The sequence below is a fragment of the Lonchura striata genome, chromosome 2 (genome assembly GCF_050655825.1).
Source record: "Lonchura striata isolate lonStrDom1 chromosome 2, ASM5065582v1, whole genome shotgun sequence".
Lineage (NCBI taxonomy): Eukaryota > Metazoa > Chordata > Aves > Passeriformes > Estrildidae > Lonchura > Lonchura striata.
The window spans coordinates 125,924,053-125,946,883 of record NC_140704.1 but is presented as its reverse complement, the minus strand read 5'-3'; the positions used below and the strand labels follow the sequence as shown (position 1 = coordinate 125,946,883).

Here is a 22,831-nt window from a genome sequence, read left to right as displayed (position 1 = left end):
TTCTTTTATTAAGGGTTGGACTTGATGATCTTGGATGTCTTTTCCAACTTTAATGATTCTACACTTCTGTTATTCTCCCTAGAAAGAGAAGTAGAATTTTCTAGACAAGCATTTTATATTTTGGTGTGCTTTGTAAGTGCCTTTCACTTTCCAAGGGAAAGTTTCTCAGTTTACAGACAAACATGTAAATATGGTGTTCTATAAAACTGATTAAAAGCACAGCAGACATTATAGGAAGAGGATGGATAAAGAATAAATCTATTGTGGTCAAGAACTACTGTCTCCTGGCCAGGAATTCTGGGGTTTTTTTGTGAAGTTCTATTTTGGTGGACAGAACTCAGTGGACACCAGTGGAGAATGTGCCTCATGTGAAGCAGTGCAAGAGCAGTGACCTGACCAGAACTGGTTTTGTTGCCTAATAAATTTAGGGCAACACATCACCTCTCCTGTCCCAAGTGATCAACAAAACCGATGAAGATCAAAGTGGTGAATTAATTCCTTGCTTTGATTTGTTTGCTTTTGTGGCTTTTGCTGTCCTTACTAAAATGACGTTATCTCAACCCTCAAGTTGTCTCACTTTTTGGATTCTGTCCTTAATTCCAATGCATAGGAGTGAGTAAGTGGCTGTGTGCTGCTATAGCTGCCTATTGGAGTTAAACACAACAAATGTTAATACACAAAACAAATGTAAATTACAAAAAATCAAAGAAAAATAAATGTTTACTTAGATTTGCTTATTTTTATTTGTGTTCTCATAAAAATTTAAATTCACAAAGAACCCCCAGTGCTCAACAGCAGTGAACGTTGAGTAAATCACTCAATTGCCCACACATGGATTCAAATAGATAATTTTCAACATTTCTTTTAGAAAATGTAAGATTCTGTGTCTTGCCTTAAGAGCTTAAAGTGAGGTCAATGTCTTCCTCAAAAGCAAAGATCAGCTGCTGCTTTTCCATTAACTAGTGCTAACTAAAATCTCTAAGAGAAGCAACTGCCCACAACTGACCCCACCCCAAGTATTCACATTACTGTTTAAAAGCCCAATTTAGTAATGTGACTGCCACCTCAGACCACTCAAAAATATTTGAACTAAAGGCAGTAAGTGTTGTACTATTAACTCACTCTGAACACCTTATCTGTTAAACAAGAAACCTGTTCATGACTTCTAAATAAACTTATATCACAAGCAGGTCTTACTAGAAGGTATTGCATGCTTGGTTTTGTCCCTAAAAGATCTCTGAAACAGGCACTGAGCACAATAATCAGTAAGTATCCCTATTTGTTGGGCTGCAAGAAGACTTACTTATGAAAAATGGTTCTTAATTACATGTTTCATGGGTGATAACCAACTCTACTACAACTAAATGAATGTACATGGCAATATTAGACTCTTCTTTCCCCAGACTGTGTTCAATGCTTAGTGTACAGCCCTGTATCTGTAAAGGGTTATGAATCTGACAGGAATTTCAATGATTTTTCAGTAGCTGGCTTGTTCAGAACTGCAAAGCAATAGAGCTGAACACAACTGAATGCCTGCTCAATGCACACTCTCCAACCTTATGGGTTAAAGTACCAAAGAAGGGAAAAGAAAAACTAGCAGTACTGTCTAATCTATCTCCCAGTTACTTCACCACTTACTTCAGTGCAATTTGATAGATGGTTTTATTTATTTACTGAAGTTTCGTTAGTATTAGAGGGGTTTTAAGGACCAGAACATAAAATTTTTTTGAGAGACTTCACATTCAGCGAAAACTCAACAAGCATTTAAAAAACTCCCCCTCTTCTACTAGCTGAAAATGACATTGAAAGTAGCTGGCTCTCTTGAAGAAGGGCCTGGTTGAATACCTGATATTTTTACATTCCAGTAAGTAACTGCATCTCTCATAGCATAATGCATTCTGCAAAACCTGATTCTATGTCTCATATATCCTCCCTTTTTTTAATGCTATAAGTCACAGGAGGCTAGAGTGTAGATAGAATGAAGAAGAGAGAAAGGAAGGAAGTGTAGATTTATATATGGAAAAAGTTTCCTTGTCTTGCGTGAAGTACAAGAAGATAGTAGAAGTTAAACATTAGTAACATACTTGGTTCAGTTTCAGAACAAAAGCACTTTTCAAGGGATTCTGTTGGAAAATTATATCCTGCAGAAGTTGTATCAGATAGAATAGGAAAAGTCAATATCCACAAACAAACACTTATTTTTACTGAGTAATCTTTATTAGGAAATTCCTTATGGCAGGAAAAAAATATTTCAATTTTAGAACTGATGCATTTTGAAACTGCTGCAGCTACCCATGAGCTTGTTGCCTATTTGTGGTACACTGTCTTAGCACAGTCTCTAGGGAACTGCTGAGATCCTTTCATAGACAGCTTCAAGATCATTACAGCTGTGGTCTGGCATGGTGCAAGAAACTTTGCAGCCCCACTGTCACCATGCCCAGCCTGCTCCTGGATGGGTTTTCAGGCCCTGCCCCGCCCCACCAAGGAGCCCCTGCTGCCCTCAGCTTCCCAGATCAAGGAATCTTCTGGCTCATGGGTCGCCAACAGCCTGATAGTTCAGAAGTGGATGATTTCCAAGTGGTTGGATAAAAGGGAGTGGTGAACACCAGTGGCAGTCTTTTGACCCACCACCAGTGTGTGATATCTTTTCTAACTGGAGGAGTTATGCCAGTATAAGGGAAGGTGTGTCTTCAAATGACACACCTGATGGACATATTATCCCTGCCCAAGCTTCTTTAAAGGTATTGTTTTTAAATTTATTGAAGATAATTTTAATTATGCCAAATTCGGGGATCTCATTCTCAGATAAGGATGGCAGAAATACATTAAGTAATTCAAATATATCAATATAAGTGTTCTGTTCTAGCCCATAAAATTTTACCCAGCTAAGTTCCAGTTGAATGTCAATTTTCATTTCAATTACTTTTCTTCTTCAATAGTAAGTAATAGTTTATGAAGGAACTGTAGATTTTTCTTCTGTATAAAATTTAAGGGGTTTAAAAGGATTATTATAAATGCTAGCATACTTTTTCCCCCTCAGACATTGTTGGAGGCTCATCATACCCCATTGACAAGTGATTTTGCCTTCATTCAAATTTGCCTATTCACTTTTACTCTCATATTAATATACCTGGTTTTGCTGTGCATACAAATTTGTAGCTCTGATTTTTTTACTGAGTCTGGCAACAACAAAATCAAAATTATATTGGATTGCTTATACATTCAAATAGAAAGGAAACACTGCCTGTAGGGATAGAAATAATCATCTGCAATTTAAACTACCCCTTCAGGACCCTCCAAATATAGAAGATGCTAAACCTCTATGTAGACAAAGACTGTGTGAGCGATGACATTTGAGAAAAAGCAAATGTTGGCATGGGGGTATAGTCACTAATGGAAAAGGAAATAAGAAAATTTTATTTCAAGATTGATCATGAGCTCCTACTTATTTCTCAAGCGGGACAATTTTTATTTTTGCCCCTTGAAAGTGGTGGTATGCGGCATACATTGTTTTCCATTGTATATCTGTGTTAAATGATGGAGTAGTGGCACAGTTTGCCCTCAGAGGCTGTGGAGTCTCCATCCTTGGAAATATTCAAAAGCTGTTATGGTCCTGGGCCACAGGTTCTTGATGGCCTTGCTTGAGCAGGGGACCAAAACACCTGCACAGATTCCTTTGCAGCTCAGCCTACTATGATTCTGTGAAATGTGACATTAATTGTGCTTATATGAATTATAGTATTCCATGTAAAAAGTTATTACTGAAATTTGACAACCATCTTGGCAGATGATAGTATAATATTTTTCCAGTGTTCAAATGGTTTGATTTCAAACAAGTAATTGCCAGGCCAATTGTTAGCACATTTAACTTACTATCCGGTTAGAAAATGTCTCTACTGATCACACCTATTTTAATATAGCAATAAATCTCCCAATCTAAAAAACAGATCGTTCCTTTTTTTTTCTCTTTTTCTCATATTCTCTTCCTTTCCCTACTCCTTAATATTTTCTGCATATATATACATGTACACATATGCATACACTGGTTTTCTAAAAGTCTGATGGAAACAAACAAGAAAAAATATGACTATTACATGGTGTCATAATGTAGTTTAAATATGTTCATGATTTACTAGGTATTTTTCCCCAGAATCATGTACTAAAATGATTAGGTTTTCAAAATACCTCTGATCTTATCTAGTGCCTTCTCCAAGGGACAGATTAGGTCCATTAAGTATTGTTTTATGCACCTATTGTTTTATGCAGAATAGGTGCATTAAGTATTGTTTTATGCACCTACTTGTAGATTCTAACCCTGTACTCCAGAAATCAGATTTTCTAGAAAATTTGGCCATAAATGTACAGGTTATGTACCAACAAACATATATGAGTACCCATATATGTGTACATGTTAAATAAAAACCCATGATTGTTATTTCATTCAGGTTCAATTAGGACCATTTGTATCATCAGATTTTTGCCTTGATTAATAGAAAACAAGAGGTACGTGTATTTTTTCCTCTGAGTGTTCCTGAAGCAATGCTAAGGAAGAGAGGTTTGGGTTCTGCAATACCATACATATTCATAGGATGTAATCTATATTCCACCAAATAATAGCAAAGATTAAATCCACAAAACTAATTTAAAGAGCTTCTTATTCAGTCCCCCTAAATATTCACTGGATGCAGAGGGAAAAAAAAAAAAAATCAGAGCACTCCCATGAAATTTGTCACGTTTTGGGGTCTGGCAAAATATCATTTAGGACTGGCTCACCAGGACACATCTATAAAAAGAAATACCTATTAGTTTGTATGAGACTGCTCCAAACACCTGGCTTTTTAGATTACCCATTATTTTCACTGTGCTTAGCTTAAACTCTGGCTCTGAGGTCAGCTTGCAAAAACAGGTTATGTGCTGGGGGCTCTGCAGGGGTTGCCAAAAGAGCCTCTCTCTCAAAGAAAATTAATGACAGTAAAATTACTTCATGGTGCAAGCTAGAGTTTCTGTCCCATCCATGCAGCAAATCCAATTCTCTCCTGCTTTATTTCCTGAAACCTTCATGCTAGAAGATATATACTCCACTGTATAACCAGTTATTTATGAAATATTTATTTCAAAAGCAGTAACTTTAAAAATACCATCAATTTAAAGAGAGTTTTGTTTGTTTCTCTGCATTACCATTTTGTGTTGTTGACCGGGAAATGAGCCTGGGAACAGGAAATCATGCATGCTGTGTTGTATGAATTTATGGAGGTGACAGGCTATGAAACCAATTTAGATGTCCTTTTAAAAAGCTTTGCCAATGTTTATTTTCTGTGAGTTTTTGAAGGCTGTAGCTTTAGAATTCTAAACTATACCATCAGCTCATATAAATTAGCAAATTTTCCTTGAAGTCAAGATTGCTGGCCTGATTGACACCAGCTGAAAATTTGACTTGAGCTTTTAAAAATCACTGTGAAAAAATGTTGGTGTTGTTTTTATTGATTACGATTGTTTGCCAAAGTGGAAAATGAAGCAAAAGCTCCAGGGCTAGAAGAGTTTCAGCTATGCAGCTCAAAGACAGCTGGGCCAATGAGCCATTACAGGCAGTTGCTTCTTCCACATGACAGTAAAGTTAGCCAATTCTTTTTTTTTTACTATGTCTGTGTCCTTTAAACCAATAAATCCTGTTCATTATGCCAGAGCATTTATGCCCTGGTAGAAAGAGATCAAGGGAGCTGTCAGCTATGTCAAGCACAGAGATTTTCTGAAAGTCAAAAGAACTGTAACTTCATCTCCAAACCTAGCATGCCAAGTTTGAGACCAGCCCACATAAGAGAAGGCAGGGAAGCTCAAGGCTCATCTGGGGCAGAAAGGCCTCTAGCAATGAGACCATTCCTGTTTCATTCCTTTGGTCAAAGTAAATTGTACCTTGCTTGGAAGAACATCCTCATGTGCCTCTGTGTGCTATTCCTATTCACAGTAGTAGAGGGTAACACGATTAGTCAGCTTGATGTATAAAAAGCTGGCATACAGAGAGATACACCAAACTGGATCATAGCAAAGCACCCCAAAAGGACGTGCAGGCATAAGACTGTTGAGAAAATGTGTGTAGTGGAGAGGAAGGAGTGAGATCTAAGATTAAGCCTCCTCGTGGAATTATAAACATTTCTACTCAGGCTGTTAGAAACAAAATCAGAGTCAGTCATTCTTATGTGATAGAGAAGCAAAGCATTTCAAATAACTTGCATTCTTCTTTGTTAATATTTTTTTCCCTCTAAGATAATTTCATACTGTTTTGAATGTTCTGTAATTCATGCTACTTCCTCAAACATTTCTAAGCCAAAGTGCTTCACTTCCTCTGTTCCCTATAGAGCTATTCTGGAGAAATCAGATAAATAAAAGGTTTTTTTGAGATCAGTTCATTCATCACACTCAAATCTCTCTGCTTTGTTTATAGACATAATGTAGAAATAAACATTTGCTTTTTACAGAGTTTTGTCATATCTCATGGTACTGTAACTCGTCCCATTTTTACATCATCTTCTGAGTTGTGCCCTTAGCTGATGCAAACAGGCATGAATAGACTGGCACAATGCTTTAAGTTTGAATTAAGTCAGTGATTACAAGACTGAATAACAGCCACCTGAAATAGCAAAACTGGTCATCACTTTCAGCCTACTGCTCCATTTTGTAAAGGACATGTTCTGAGGTGGGTATTTTGGGCTCCTCAAAGTGGAAATTTGGGACACTTCTTAGAACGAGATGAAGGTCACAGAAATACATCCAGGTTGAAGAGTCATATAATGAGATTGAAAAGGTTTTTTTGGAAAATAATATGAAAATATGATTGCATGTGTGTATATATATCTAGATATATATAAATATATCTATCTATATAGAACATTAAGAATAGTGTTTGCCAGTGTCTGTAGACTGCCCCCACCTAAAGAATGAAAAGCATCAACTAATCTCTATTAATCCCTGCATTAAACTTCCTGATCCTGCAGCCCCTGGTTGAGCAGATTAGTTGCCGACTAGTAAAAATCACTAGAAGTAAGGCATAAAGAGGACACTTTCTATCAATAGATCAACACTGTTTGCCTTAAGACCATTGCAGAGCAGATTAATGAATTGTGGCCTTGATGACCAGAGAGTGAGGTAGATTAAAACCTGGATGAATAGTGGTACCCAGAGAGTTGCGATCAGCAGCACAGTGTCTCATTGGAGGGCAGTGTTCTCCAGGCACCTGTACTTGGTCCAAGCCTGCTCAACATCTTCATTAACAGTCTAGATGAAGCATATTCTCAGTGAGTTTGCTGATGACACGAACTAGGAGAGGTGGCTGAAGTGCCAGGTCATACATCATAGTCCTACAACTGAAGTGGAACAGCTCTGTGCACCAGAATATACTGGGGGACACTCAGATGGAAAACAGCTTTGAAGAACAGAACCTGGGGCTCTGGAGGACACCAAGTAGGACATGAGTCAGCAGTGTGCCCTGTAGCAAAGAAGGCCACTGGTGCATTAGAAGGCCTAGGCTGCATTAGGAGGAGTGTTGCCAGCAGATGGAGAGAGGTGTTCCTGACCCTCTACTGGAGAAGCCCCACCTGGAGCGATGGGTCCAGTTCTGGGCTACTTATCATAGGAGAAACACAGACATACTAAAGAGAGTCCAACAAGAGGCCACACAGATGATTAAGGCATTGGAGGTTTTCTCCAATGAGAAAGGGCTGAGAGACCTGGGACTCTTCCGCTTAGAGAAGAGAAGGCATGGAAGGATCTTGTTAACGTCCATAAATACCTGAAGGGAGGATGAAGAGAGGACAGAGCCAGGCTATTTTCAGTGGTGCCCATGACAGGACCAGAGTTAATGGGCGCACACTGAAACACAAGAGGTTTCCTCTGAACATCAGTAAATGAATTTTTACTCTGAGGATGACTGAGAACTGGCACAGGGTGCCCAGGGAGGCTGTGGTGTACTTAGGGATACTCCAAAACTGTCTGGACATGGTTATAGGCAACCAGCTCCAGGTGGCCCTCCTAGAGCAGGGGGGCTGACCTGGATGATATCAAGAGATACCTTCCCAGCACAGCCATTCTGTGATTCCATGATCATGATCAGTGAAAGTCCCAGTGAAGTGGATTGGATACCTTTATAAAAATCTCTCAATATTAAAGCACTTAGTACCAACATAATACATCATTCAGAATAGGAAATGTTGACCCTTCTTCCACTAGAAACATTTGAAACACCAACATAAAAAATCATGACATCATAATAAAAATTGCCTAACAGCTGAAGTATCATTATTATTATTATTATTATTATTATTATTATTATTATTATTATGGAAAGAAAAAGCTACCCTTATTCCATTTTTTTTTTGAGGATCATCACAGATATTGGTGTGATTATTCTGTCAAATTTGCACACTATATCAAGCAATAAAGAGGCTGATTTCTTCATAATACTTTTTGCTAAATTTTCTAGTCTGTTGTCATTATTATTACGATGCTGAAGATGTCTTTGTTATCATGCTTCCTTGTACGGGCTCCTGCTATGGAAGGACTCCTTCCCTTCCTCCCTCTCTCTCTCTTCCTCTCTCTGTGATTTCACATGAGCATTTCCAGTGACAGAGCCCTGCAAGGAGTCTGCGATCCCTCTAGCCCTGCTGTGCAGAGTGATAGCACCACAGACATCCTCTCAAGATTTTCTCTTCTTTTGAAACTCACACCTTTGACTAGGAAGGAAAAGAGGCATTTATGCTCTTGCTGAGACACAAAGCACCTGGGTTAGGTGGGAGGAGAGACACTGCCTGTATTTCACACTCACTTCTGTCACTAGGCATGAGTTATGAGAGTTGGGTAGCAACCTCAACTGTGCAGATACTTTTTGCAACTCCGGGGTCAACCCCAAAAGTTTTACTGAATAATAAGTCCTTCACTAACACATATCAGTTAGTCAGTAGGTTGAAAGATACTATTTCCTTTACACTGGCTTTTGGGAAAAACAAACTGCATTCCACACAAGCAGATTACTTTCCTTGCACTGTGAGGATAACCCACATATTATTACAAGTTTTACAACTATTTACCTATGCATATTCTCTGGATTTTCACTCCTAACACACTGCTGCCTAGAAATACATATATCAGAAGAGTATTACTGACCAAACTGGCAGAGATACATGGTGAACAAAAGATTGGAAAAAACAAGCAAAGAGAAGATTCTTGAGTTGAAGAAACTACAGGAATATAAATTCAGTTTTAAGTTCTTGTAAATTATTTAAAATAAAATTACAGGTTGGAACCTCTGTATCTACAAATTTAAATAATTAAATATCTAACTCCAGAAATTAAGAGATTGTTCAGTTTAGAAGACAGGAAGATGTACTTGCTACCTAATCTAAGTAATTTGGGAAACCTATTATGACAAAATTATAAAACAAACAATTCCCCCACCCCATCTTCCTCATCCATCACCTCCAGACTCTTAGAATAGTTCTTAAAAGTCAAAGTTCCACAATAGTCTTTATTTCATCAGAGAACACTGAAAGCTGTAGCTCTGTATTATAAGCAGTTTAAAGGCATAAAAAAGTATTTCTGAAATACAATGAGGGTTGTTTCTTATTTCATCTTGCAGCTATCACTAAATAACTTCAGACCCAAATTTGTTAAAACTAATTGAAAATCAATTTCTTCTGCCAGTCCTACAAAACAAGGAAATGTAACTTAAATGGATACCCATTTAAATGTTTTGTTGACAGAAAGAATAAAGGTCACAGGAAATATGTTTTCTGAGAGTTTGAGTACTTGTGAGTGAACTTGAAAATTTGCTTCAGATTTTTGTGCATCAGTATACGTCACCAAGTTCTTATTCCCCTACCAGTCAAACTCCAGAAAAATTCTCATTCTCAGCCCCCCTGACCTTGCTATTTGCCTAATTTTACAAACCAAAACAAACCTAATGAGCTTTGAGATGTTACTTAAAGGTTATTCAGTTTGGGATAGTAAGTAGACAGTTTTAAGGTATTAAGATAAAACTTTATTAATATTTACTCTGTTTTATAGTAGCATCTACCAGTTCTATGCATGGATCGTGAGATACAAGCACATAGGTTCATCTCCTAATACATCAAAATGCCCTGCTTTCCTTAAGAGGCATTTCTCATAATCTCTGATATCTCAGCTATTCTAGATTTTATTGCAAATTTGTCTCCCATCACCTGTTAAACCTTTTTCCATGCCTTTGACTTATGTTAATTTATAAGCTGGGTTGGAATCTCAGCCTCTCAGGGGCCATAGACTGACATTTTTATGGGAGTGGTTCTGAGTTACTGTTTGGATGCTGTACTGATTGTGAGATAAATGAGAGCTTAATGTCTTCTGAGAGACTTTGGTAGAGATGATGATTTTCCTCAAGTCTTGTACTTTTCCAGGACTTGTAATGAGACTACAAATTGAATTGAAGCATTAGCAGAAAAGAAAGAACAATACTTTTATTGTGTAGTAGATGCAACAGTGCATCTCAGTCAAGGTGTGACTTCCTTATTTCTAGGACAAATCTTTACATATTACAAAAGAATAACAAATTAGAAACTAATTGCCTTGTAACTTTAGAAAACTGCTTTAAAATGCTTTAAAAGCTACTGGAGAAGTGTCCAAATTTAAATAATTTTAATATTAGTGCCAAGCAAAAAAATCACAGCATCTGCACCATCTGCACATCACTGAACATATTTGGTATAACATGCATAAACCCTCAATCACTGGCAGAAGGGCATGTCTTTATTAATAAGCCACCTAACCCATCTGTCTAGCTAGTCCTATTATTTAAAAAGGCAAACTGATCTACTTTACCCCACAGCTCTTATTGGGTAAGAGAGAAGGGCTCAGAGTATTTCACAAAATTATTCCTTGCCTCAGTTTTATGGCTGTGCTGGAACAGGACTAGTACAGTACAGTAAGCACTAAATCAATTCAAACAATGCACTTCTTTGTGTACTGAACTGAGCTAAATCCAAAATCTGAGACTAAGTCCTTTTGCATAAAATGATTGCTCTGTTTCTGTGCTCAGTGCAGCCTGCAGCCTCAAAGGTCTTGGAGTTGTTCTGACACAATGAAAGAAATACTTATTCAGAGGACATGATCTTCAGTAGGCAAACAACCACCAACAAGAAACAGATGGATTTCAACAGATAAATACAGAATGAAGATTGAACTGACTACAGGGAGATTTATTTAGCAACTGTTTCCAATTTATCTTTGAGATGTACAGTAGCAGCAATTTATAAGAAGTCAGAGCCAACTTGCTATTTACATTGCATATAAACAAGCCTAAGTGAATAATTAAGCCACTGAAGTACTTGTTTTTCAAGCTGTGTAGGCTGTTTGGAAGCCCTACTACCTCCTAGCATTTCTAATTTCTTGAGGATCCTAAAAATAATGAGTATTACTACGAAGTCTTATGAGTTTCTCAGAATGCAGATATGTGAGCAAATTTAAAGGCAAGTTCTTGTATTTATTTTAAGATTATACTCTTAATATGGATATTGTCATAGAAAATCACTCATTCAGAAATAACTGCAAACACATCAAATAAAACTGCGTAATCAGACTTCATGTTAAATTTCAGTATTATTGCTAATATTTTTATAAATGCTTATGCTTTACATTAAATTTGGAGATTTAAAAGCCCAAGAGTTACTGCTATTGGCAACTGAAGTCTTTTCTCTGCCTACTAGGACATAGTGTTGTTTGGCCAGCATATCTCAGTTTTTAACCAACAGTTTTACTGCCAACCCTCAGAGACTAATCCTATTGTTAGCAAAGACAAAACACATTGGATAGAGCACTGGGGGCATATATTGAATTGAGTAACTGGGGTGATTACTGCAGTAATCAATGCAGATAGTGACACATAGGAGCTTTGTGGCAATTTTTGTTGCATGTCCTTGACTTTTATATCTTCCATCTTTTATATCTTCCATCTTTTATATCTTCCTGTGCCTTACCATACCAAGCTGGCCTGACTGGGGGGCTTTGCTAGCTTCTGAATATTTAACACTCATTATCAGCACTTTTTACAAAATGCTATGATGGTTTAATGATGTAGGAATCTGTCTCCCAGCAAACAGGCTAAGATGAGCAAGACAGCACAGATCATTGAACAGCCGATGGCAAATTTCAGGTGTCACATTATCATCCTATGCTAACATGGAGCAGGAATCACATTTTAATGTGTTTTCACTTGTCATGTCAAGGACTTCTGCTTTACTAAGAATAATATCAGTAATATAAATAATGACCATATATACAACACTATCTCCATCATTTATTTCTGACAGCAAAGACAGGCTAAAGCTAAGACTGACAGCATGGCTTCTTTTCCTATATTCACAATGTATGTTTTTATAAATTCATATGCAACTTCCTGAGTGTTAAAGTGTGTTGTCATTTGTATAGCTAAAGCTCTCTAAGATGCATATTATACAGTGAATGAAACAAAAATCTTCAGGCTTTTCACTCCTTGTATAATTCCCTAGAGTTCCACAGACATTATAAAAACCCTTAAGCCATAGAACTGTGACCGAACAGTATTTCATACAGTATTTATATACACTTCTGAACAGAATATTGCACTGTATGAACAATCTTTGCAACTTCCAAATATTTATGTTTCTAAATCTTGTCCTTTGTATGGCTGCAGAAATAGCAGGAAATAAACCCTCCCTTGTGTATTCACAGGAATCTGGGTTACCTCGCTTTTAAACCAAATTCAAAACATACTTCAAAAGCAATTGCCACACAGAAGACACTGTTAATGTGAGTAACTTGCTTATATCTCTGCCATATGAAGTTAAGGGTCATGCATTGTCCTGAACATATCAATACATGCAAAAAAAGCTGATGTTATTTTCCTCTTTCAAATCCACTGAGAATCCATAGACAGCTGACACTCTTGACATTTACATAAAACTTGAATCTATTTATTCAGTTAAAAAGCTGTAAACTTACACAAATGTTCTCCCAACCTGTGTTTTAGGTTTGGTTTCAAAAATCAGTTTATGCAAAATTTTTAGATCAGACTGTTCTCTATGCAAAAAGACTGTTCTCTGTGATTGTGTCTCAAGACACAACAAATTCTGTGAGCCCTTTAATAAAAATTCCTCAGCATCCACATTTTAGGAAATGTTTTTTTTTACATTCCCTTAGTTTCTGTCCAGCTAGTATTATGAGTATATGTCTCAAGTTCACTAAAGCAAAAAAATGACTTTTCTGTATGTTTTTTTCATCAGTCAAGTTTTCTAATACTGTTAGTTATTCTTTTGGGCTTTGTGTGAATTTGTTGTGAGCATCTGGCCTACAGTTGCTTCTGCTGCAGAAAGAAATACCAAAGTGTAGCTCCCATTCTACAACTTTCTGGAAATGCCTACTCATTGCCTTATACTTACAGTAAATACAGAAGAAAGACTCTCAAAAAGCTGGTGGAAGCTGGAATATTTACATAAGAACAGGATAGTCATTGCATGTGGGAAAGCAACGAAACTCCAAAAATTTGGGCAATGAGGAGAAAGGATGGTGAGTAACTTTCTTCTTGGCACTCTGTTGATTAGTAGAGCTGCTCACAGCAATTATTCAAACATGGAATGTTGGAGCTCTCTCGTTCCACCAAACATTAATTTTATTGTTATGGCCCCAAGGGTCTACCCCTGCCCCATTGTGCAGGAACTTGGTTTCAATCCTGAAAAATGGTTAATGCCAGTATTGCAAAATCTATATAAGTGTTTCTTTCAATGGCCACCACTTGCAGAAGAAAATAAGGTTATATATAAAAGACTCTTAGTCTCCTTCATCGACTTGACCCTGGTCAAAACTTGAAAAAATTAGATTTATCCATAAGATTTCTGATGTAATTAGTGGGAATTTTGGGTCTAAACTGCCTTTACAGTTTTAGAATCTCAGATTATGGTTGCTTGCAATGTTTAGGGCAGAAAAAGAAACAAAGACATATTTAGGGTGGCTGCTACTTTCTCTTGAATCAGGAGGGAAAAAAAAAAGCTGTGAAAGGTATTCTTACAATGTAAATTAATTTTATTCAAAACAGATTAAAAAACTAACAAAGCTTGCCTAACTACATGAGGTAGTACATGTAGCAAAAGAGAATGCAGAATATGGTATTCTGAAATATGAAGAATATGAATAAGTTTACAAGTTGGAGTGAAATAAATTCAACAACAGAAACAAAATATACCAAAAATAAAGTTTAACAGCTTTTTAGTCTTAAAGCACCAATATACTTTTCATAGAAAGAAACATAGTATCACCACTACATGTTCTTCATATACCATAATATGGTAAAATTAATGTACCAAGCTGTTCACCATAAATGAATTCTTTAAAAATGTGAAGCAACAAATGACCTAATTGTCACTGGGCTTCATACCACTATACTTCCTGGCCTGCAGGAGTATTTGCCAGGTCACAAGGAGCAAGGTTAGCCTTTGTTACCATTTTCTTTGGTTTTTTTGAACATTTACTCCCATATTCATGTTTGGCATATTGATAACATGTACAGCTTAAGGCTATAAGCTTGCAAATTTTTTTGTATGTGTACAATTCTACATTTTTTTCTGAACTCAAATTTAGGTAAATTGAAGGAATCACATAGCAAAAATAAAGCATGTGTTTGTGCAGAACTTCAGGCTTATTCATTAATTTCAGGTTACTGCACTTCTCAATACAAAGATTTTACGAGATCCTTCAAGGTTATGTATGTCTGTTTCACACACCCATCCCAAGACAATGGGATATCTGCAAAGGATTGGACCGTAATGAACTATGGCTATTTGAATTAAAGAGCTTAGCAGCATCCAATAAATCTGTTATTAATCTATTTTAAAAATAATTGACATGAATGGCCCAGTCTCTTAAGAATACTTTTTAACGGAAAACATGCTAGTATGACCCAGGACTTCTTCCTACATTTTATATTTCCTAATTTATTTCAAAATAGGTATTTGTACTTGTTATGATTAGTGTAAAATTGAGAACAGTCTAGCTCTTCATTGATGCTTTCATGGCTAATGCTACTTTAAATCATCAAAAAGTTATATATGCATTTATTTTACTTTAAGGCATGATTTATTTTATCAAAATATTGGGATGACTTATGTACATTGGAAATAAAAACTCAGGCCTCCCTCTGGTATAGTTTTAAGGTTACTGTTAGTGGCATATATAAAGCACCATATAATAATATATTTAGATAAAGAAAACAAAGAACATTTATGAGCTTTGAATTAACTGTATAGGAGTAACTGCTAAGAAAATATAGCAATATTTAACACAGGATTCAAAGTAATGTTATATATCATTATAGATTTTCAAATGCATTTTTCTCCCATGTTTATTTTTACAATTTTTTTCATTAAGATTTATATGTAATTTAAACTTTTTGGTGGAAAGCAGCATACATCTTCTGTACAATAATGTTACAGCTTTATACAAATTTTAGGAATCACATGAAATGGCCTGTATTAATCTTTTCCAAGTGCTCTGTATTCACTTGCCTGTTTGATGTTTTACTTGCTAGATTCAAACAACAGCAAATACTCTGAAAGCCTTGCTTCCTGGAGGATTCTGTAAACTGAAATATAAAGACATTTTTTATGTTATTTTTAAGACAAAAACACTCCAATAACAACTTTTAAAATTTTTCAATTGTTAATTCTAGTATCCTGCAGCACTTTGTGTGACAACTCCTAAAATTTATCTATTTAGGATTTCTTTAAAACTGCTACAAATAAAAACTATATAAATTTCAGATTTTTTTTTTCCAAACAGCTTAACTGGAACAAAATCCAACATAAAAAAAATTCAAGTAATCCTTTGTGATGAGGGATTCTGGTTTAAAGAATTGAAGCAAAATGCTAAAAGTGTTTTGAAAATAGAGAAAACATACATCTTATGCTTACTCTTCTAGCAACTCTATTTGGAGAGAACTTGCAGACTCAGGAGATCACTTGTTTGTTAGTTGCTCTTAAGATGAAGAATAGATTTCTACAGAGACCTAATATCTAACAAAACCAAGGGGAATGCCTTCTGAATGGATAAGTATCTGGTTTAAAAAGAAAAGAAACAAAAACACCCAATTCCAATGAAATGTTGATAGAATGAGTATTTTTGCCTTAGAAGTTGGACCAGCATGTCTTATTTAATGGTTCATTGCTTTTTCTTCAGGCAACCCTGTCTGAAGTTTATCTGGGAAGGAAAGGGAAATGGAGGTGGAAGCAAGGAAAGGCACGATGGAACAGGTTGGCTGTAACTGCATGAGAATTCATCATCTTCTGCTTCACAGAAAACTTGCATGTGACTCTTTTCCAAACTGCTGACCTCCCAAACTTTACCAAGATGATTAATATGTAAATATATGTGTATTTATACATAGTTTTAAATGTATATTTATAGATTGGATAGAATACCTATATTAAAGCATAAATATCAAATTGGCAACATTCTTCCTATTTGCCTCTCTATTCAAGAAAATTTATATGGAGAGCAAAAGTGTCAGTAAGGAAGCACTCTAAGGGAATTAGATGATCACAGAGAAAAATCAAAAAATATGTAAAATAAGCCATCCATTGAGCAAAGAAAATCTGTATTTTACAAGCTTTCAGAACTGTTGAAGAGAGAGAAGACATTATCCTACCCACAATTAAAAACAAGACAAAAATACTCATTATTTTCCTACTTCTGAGTTTTTTACAGAAACCTTTTGAAGTTTTTCCCACTCAAATTTCTCAGAAAGACTATCGTCTGGTTAGGTAACCATAATTTTTAGTCTAAGAAACATTCTTAGCTTTACAGGACAAAAAGAGTGGTACAATGTTTTTATAGTAATTTGTCTTTCTTGCTATAGAACCTGGAGAACCCTTTCAGGGATTAAATTAAATCTGCAACATATAGCAATGTGTTATCAGCACACAATGTATAAATACATTCAATACAAGCAGTGAACTTTCACAGCATCTCCCTGTCTTTCAAAAAACACTGTTAACAACAAATTATTAAAAAAGAGAACATCAATAATATGTTTAAATGATTGTGAATTTTAATGCTTGTAAGTATTAAATATGATTCAGGATCACTGGTTTGATACCATGTAAATCACTAATGAACCAATCAGGAACAATGAACATAATAATGAACATCAGGAACCAATGAACCTGCATCATTAATGCTAATTTTTAAAAAATCCTTAAAGACGTAACTGCAATTTTACTATTAAATATTGAGAGAGAACCAGCAAATCAAATAAATATTAAGAGAAATATAAATAATAAGAGAACCAGCAAAGCAAACAAGAGGTGTACTTTATTTCATAAGCAGCTTTTCAGGGTAATGTACGAGCTTAGAGGAGGCAGGCAGCTCCACCAGCACAGCTTCTCCAAAGTCACCCCAGCTGCTGTCACACAAGCCCTGTAAATCACCCCTTGTGGCCTGCTTGTTGGGCTTCTAGCACTGCCCCAGGTACAAGCAGACACAATGCAGGACTGTGAACGTTATCAAAGCCAAGAGTAAAGTGTAGCCTTTGTAAATGGGCTCTGTACCTTTCTGAATATATCCCATTTTGAAAGGAAGCCACATAGACCTTTCTTTTGTCCACTGGCATCACATCAACGTAACCGCCCTGGTTGCGGACCACACCAGCGTGCACTGCTGCCCGGCAGATGCTGGAGATCTGAGGAGTGAAGACACAGATTAGCTTTGCATTCATCCTTTGATTTCACCCTATCTAAGAAGAAATGTCGTGGTTTGACATGTCAAGCCATGACAGAAGACAAATACAGGTATTTAAACCAAGTCTAAGAAACATAAAATAATAATATTTATTGCATGACTAATTTTATTAGTCTTACAATATTTACATCAGGAATTCAGGAAGAGATTTCAGATCGCTTTCACCATGATGCAAAAATAATTTATTTCAGGCTATTTCAGTTCAAAGATCAGGAACATGTTTGAATTCTTCAGCCTTTCAAAATGAAAGGATCTATCAGCCAAAATCTCAAACATTACTGAAATGACTCATAATTAAAGGGAGCATTACAGTTTTCTATCCAGGCATGGGTAAATACTAAAAGCTAATTAGATAAAGGGTATAATGGGAGCATCAGAGAGAAGATAAAGGTCTAAAGTGAAAGTTCTCTGTTAAATTAACAGCACTTATAGCTGCTTGAAATCTCTATTTTCTGGTCACAAATTCCCCTTGTAAATCCATGAGGAATAAACAATAGCCATAAGAGGATTTCTCAGTGACATTCTTGATAACTTTTATTTAAATAATTGATTTAAACTTGCACTACTCTATTAGTCTTTCAGCACTTTAACAATTGTCAGAAGAATGAAACTTCTTAAGATATTCCAGAAGGTAGGTCCCAATATTTAAAAGACAGCACAGTAAAGTGCAGTTCCAGCTTCAGTATCTCTCCACTTAAAGATGAGGTATTTTGGTGGGAAAAGTGTTCAATGCAATAAGTTTCTCCACAAGCAACCTTAAAAATTTAGCCAATAGAAATATAAATAGCTGGTCAGAAAGGCCACGATTTAAGCAAAAAAACTGCATTTCTTCCAGTTATAATTGGAATATTTTATATGTTATCACAGCCATTTTCAATCTCAATGCTATATAAAATCAAGAATTTAAAAAGCAATGATCTTCCTACTTTCATTCTAAGCACAGGACTTGCCAGGTTCACTCATATATAGTTCACTCATTTATTGTTTATTAATGTTACAATATTTATCCAGTAAAGATCTGAAATAATTTATGCAAATAATCTTTTGTAAAGATGCTTTAGAGTTTTTCTCTCCACACTGCTGGGTGCAGTTTTTGAACATGCCAGAAAGGATGCCATTTATACCCCTCTCTACTTTTCCTCCTCCCAAGGTTGCAAAATGGTTTTTTATGCCCTGAACACCAATAGATGCTTTATTGTTAAGATTTCAGCACACTTTATTTATCCATACTGTGGAGTAACAAAAGAGTAGACTGATCATGTGCAATTTCAAATACCCAGGGGGAATAATGGCCTCTGCAATACAGGATTACAGTCAGAAGAAATAAAAGATTATATTTACAAGCAATTAACTACACTGAAGAACTAGAAGAACACCACTCTATTCATTCCTAGTACAATAACACAGCAGTAACTTTGTTTTCAGTTCTCACTGGAGATGTAAAAAAAGGATGGAGGTACAATCTCTCACCCTTTACATCATGATATAGGGGTATACTTTCATAATTACATATGAGGGTGGCTAAGATACTGGCTGTTCCAACATTATTTGGAAGTTTCCAGTCAAGTAAAAAGGAAAGGAAAAGTCAAGAGATGGAGATTTTGACAGAGCAGGCTAACTGCTTGCTGGAAACTATCTCCAGCAAAGGATGGAGCCATTGTTAGGGCTGCCACCACAACTGAACCAATCAAGTTGGCTGGGCTAATGCACTACATTTCAAAGGTGAAGGCAAGACCCTTGAATGGAATATGTGAAAAAGGAGAGGTCAGAAGACTGGGGTTCATGAAGCCAGCTCAGAAGCTATTGTCAGATGAAAAATAAACTGATATTTTGATGCTACATTCCAGATGAGACTAGAGAACAAATGCACATGGTTTTTGAATAAATGAACAATTACATGAGTATAAATTCATAATTATAAACTAGTTTGTAGGAATAGCTACAAATAGATGCACATAGTTTTATAAACATATACAAAATATCTTTTTTTACAAAGTATTATCTGTCCTTATCTCTCAATAACTTCTCATTGTCTTGAAATGAGACTATTAGACATGCATCTAAATAGAATCAGATTCCAGTAGTGATGCCACAGTATTTCCTATGCTCAATATTATGTCATCCAGATCACACATCCTTGAGCCACTAAGGCAAGCCTCCTTTTAATTTAAGAAAAACAGGATTTCACTATGTCTATCACAAATTTCAGCATATTATTTGTGGTTTACATTAGCATCCTTGTGTCACTTTCTGGAAAACTTCAAAGATTTGTTGTTGTTTCTTTCATTTTGATGAAGAAATTCCAAAGGATGTATAAGGCAGTATTTTTAAGTTAGCATGAACACTTCATACAGCATTACGTGGTCGTGCTTTATTACTGTGTTGTGAACACTCCTAATTTTATTAGCATTTTTAACAGGTCATAGGATCTGAATACCAAGTTAATTATTTTCCTTCTTCAGATACTCAACAAATACCAGTATCTACCACAGCATAGCACTACTCTACAAAGGCATTTAAACCACAAGTGTCTTTAACATACCATCATAGGAGCTATTTAATAGCTTTCTACATCATATTTTCTATATTTTCCCATAACAGAGAATTATGAATACTTTTGCAAAAGTTTCAGGGAATATTTCCATATATGGTTACTAAAACAAAAATTAGTATGACCAAAGTCCTCAAATGATACAAAATGATACAACTCCATTGAACTCTTTAGATAAAATATATTTGTTGGTCTCTAGGCCCTGTAAGAAATAAGGAGGCTGAAAAATTCAAATTAATTCTGTTCTGCAGATACGTATATATCTCTTTTACCACTATACTCTCTGTACTAAAAACTACTGAATGCATAATATAGGTAAGCACCCTCAGTGTAAATGTCTACCCTGACAGCATCTGAAGTTGATAAGACTCCCATCTCTGATTTTTTATCTGTACTTATGTCCATTTTTTCCTAAAAGCAATATGGCTGCACACATTTCTACATAATAGAGATGAATAATGAAATAGGACACCTAAAAAAATTTTAAAGTATGCCTCCATAACATTAATTAAAGTCATCTGGAACTTCTCCAGCCAAAGAAAATACATATTATGAGATTCCCCCTGTCAAGATTAAACACAATGTCTTATTTCTCCTACAACAGTCTCTTTTAACTCACTGGGAAACTTGGTCTGTAGCCCTTTATTGCAACCACAGAGCTGAAAAAAAATCATCTTTCACAAACTGGACTTGCATTGAATCTATTTTCACTGCCCCTTTTATGTACATTAAGGATCCAGTACACAAATCAATTATCTTTCTAAACTGGAAATACTATTCACACCATGATACTACTTATGGACAAGAGTGTTTCCAGGACAAAACACTCAGTTAGTTTCATAATGCTTAAGAGTAAATACTCACATACTGGTTTCACACATTTCAAAGAACTGAAAAGTAGTAAAAATCATCATGTGACCCAGTAGTTGTCATACTATTCTTTATGACATCCATAAGGCAGTCAAACCCCAGATTTTACTGCCAAAAATACAAACTGCTTTCTCTGCCACTACATCCTGGGTCCTTCATAGAGACATGACAAAGGAGGGGCATAAATTAGAAATCTCTTTTCAGACTTTCTACCCACCTCAGAACTAAACATGCTGTAGAAAAGACAGGGAAAAAAGTTGACTAGCAAACAGAATGACAAAAAAAAGTCTGTTAAAATAATATGACCGTGTGAGATACTTTACGTAAGTATATCCAACTGTGTTGGAAATACTTAGTATCCACACACATAAGAAATATTCAAAATAACAAGACTGCAGACATTAATTTTAAGAGCAATATTTTTTGTAAAGTCTGGCAGGAGTTATGGTTGCATCAGAATCTAAAGTGCAAGGGTTTAAATGAGTATACACTGCTAATATTGAACAAATATAGAACAGTGGGAATTTTGATTGAAAAAAATTTAAAGTATGGGTCCAGAGTCTAGTGAAGCCTACAATGAGTTTTCAAATAACTTTCAATATCTTCAGCTTTTGACTACTGCTAACTTAAATAGGAGCCTCTGAAAATAATCTTTTAAAAACAAAGGGTTTCTTTTTGTAAAAAATCATCATATGGAGGAAAACTGTATATCAATATTCTATCTTGGAGTTACATTATAACTTTTTTCATAGAATTTTATATCTCATTTTATAACACAATGTAAATCCCCATACTTACATCAGAATAAATTCGTGTACCAATTACACGAGCATAGTGTGGATTTGCCTGCATACAGTTGTGAGGACAGTACACCCTGAAAGATCAAAAACAAAGCCACATACAGTTAGGAAGAGTATCAGAGCATTAATATATCATGTTCAATGACAGCATTATTAAATATAAATCAAGCTGATTGTCTATACATATGGATCCATAATGCTATTTAAAACCTGTCAGTTTTCAAGGCTTTGACCATACAACTGAAAGCATTGCTGATGTGTTGAATTTCACATGTCATGCTTAAAATCATACTTTAACAAGTCTGGTCTTCTTTCCTTTGGATAAGTAGATGGTGTTCTTGTTCAACACATGTGAGGCAAGTACAAACATCAGTGAGAAGACAGCCTGTTCATTACTCTATAATTTACCTACGTGCCCTACATAAAATGTACAGTCTCAGAAGAGGCAGATCTGACTGAGGACCTGCTTTGATACTGATGACCCAGTGACACAAGTCAATTTAGCAACTTATAATGAAGCTGAGCATTGGCATATGTGGCTAGAATGAAAAACCTTGGATTTTCATCTAGATGAATCTAGCTGATTCTGGGAGGTCAGAAACCTACTAAAACAAACATTGTCTTTATTAACAGCATTTTGTTAACATTTGAGGAAAACTTTTTCTGTGGTTCATGTCTTCTATACCTTCAAAATGCGCAGGAAAACCACGTGGGAAGCTAAGTGTAGTACAGAAAGTATCAGCATTTTATTTGCTAACTGTGATATGCTACAAGCAAGAATCATTGTCTGACTCTAGGTCTACTCTGAGCAACTTCATCTGAAAAA

General features: G+C 35.7%; 1 protein-coding gene across 2 annotated transcripts in view; it reads right to left on the bottom strand.

The window, feature by feature from the left end:
- Positions 1 to 14,055: 14,055 nt before the first annotated feature.
- CRISPLD1 (cysteine rich secretory protein LCCL domain containing 1) overlaps positions 14,056 to 22,831 on the bottom strand; it is a 38,520-nt gene continuing 29,744 nt past the window's right edge. For both annotated transcript variants that reach the window (XM_085572264.1, XM_031504041.3), the window contains exons 13-15: positions 22,004 to 22,079; positions 17,595 to 17,725; positions 14,056 to 15,631 (exon numbers count right to left, since the gene is read on the bottom strand). In XM_085572264.1, coding sequence (XP_085428390.1) covers positions 15,580 to 15,631; positions 17,595 to 17,725; positions 22,004 to 22,079 — 259 coding nt within the window. In that variant the 3' untranslated portion in view covers positions 14,056 to 15,579. The remainder of the gene's footprint in view (positions 15,632 to 17,594; positions 17,726 to 22,003; positions 22,080 to 22,831) is intronic.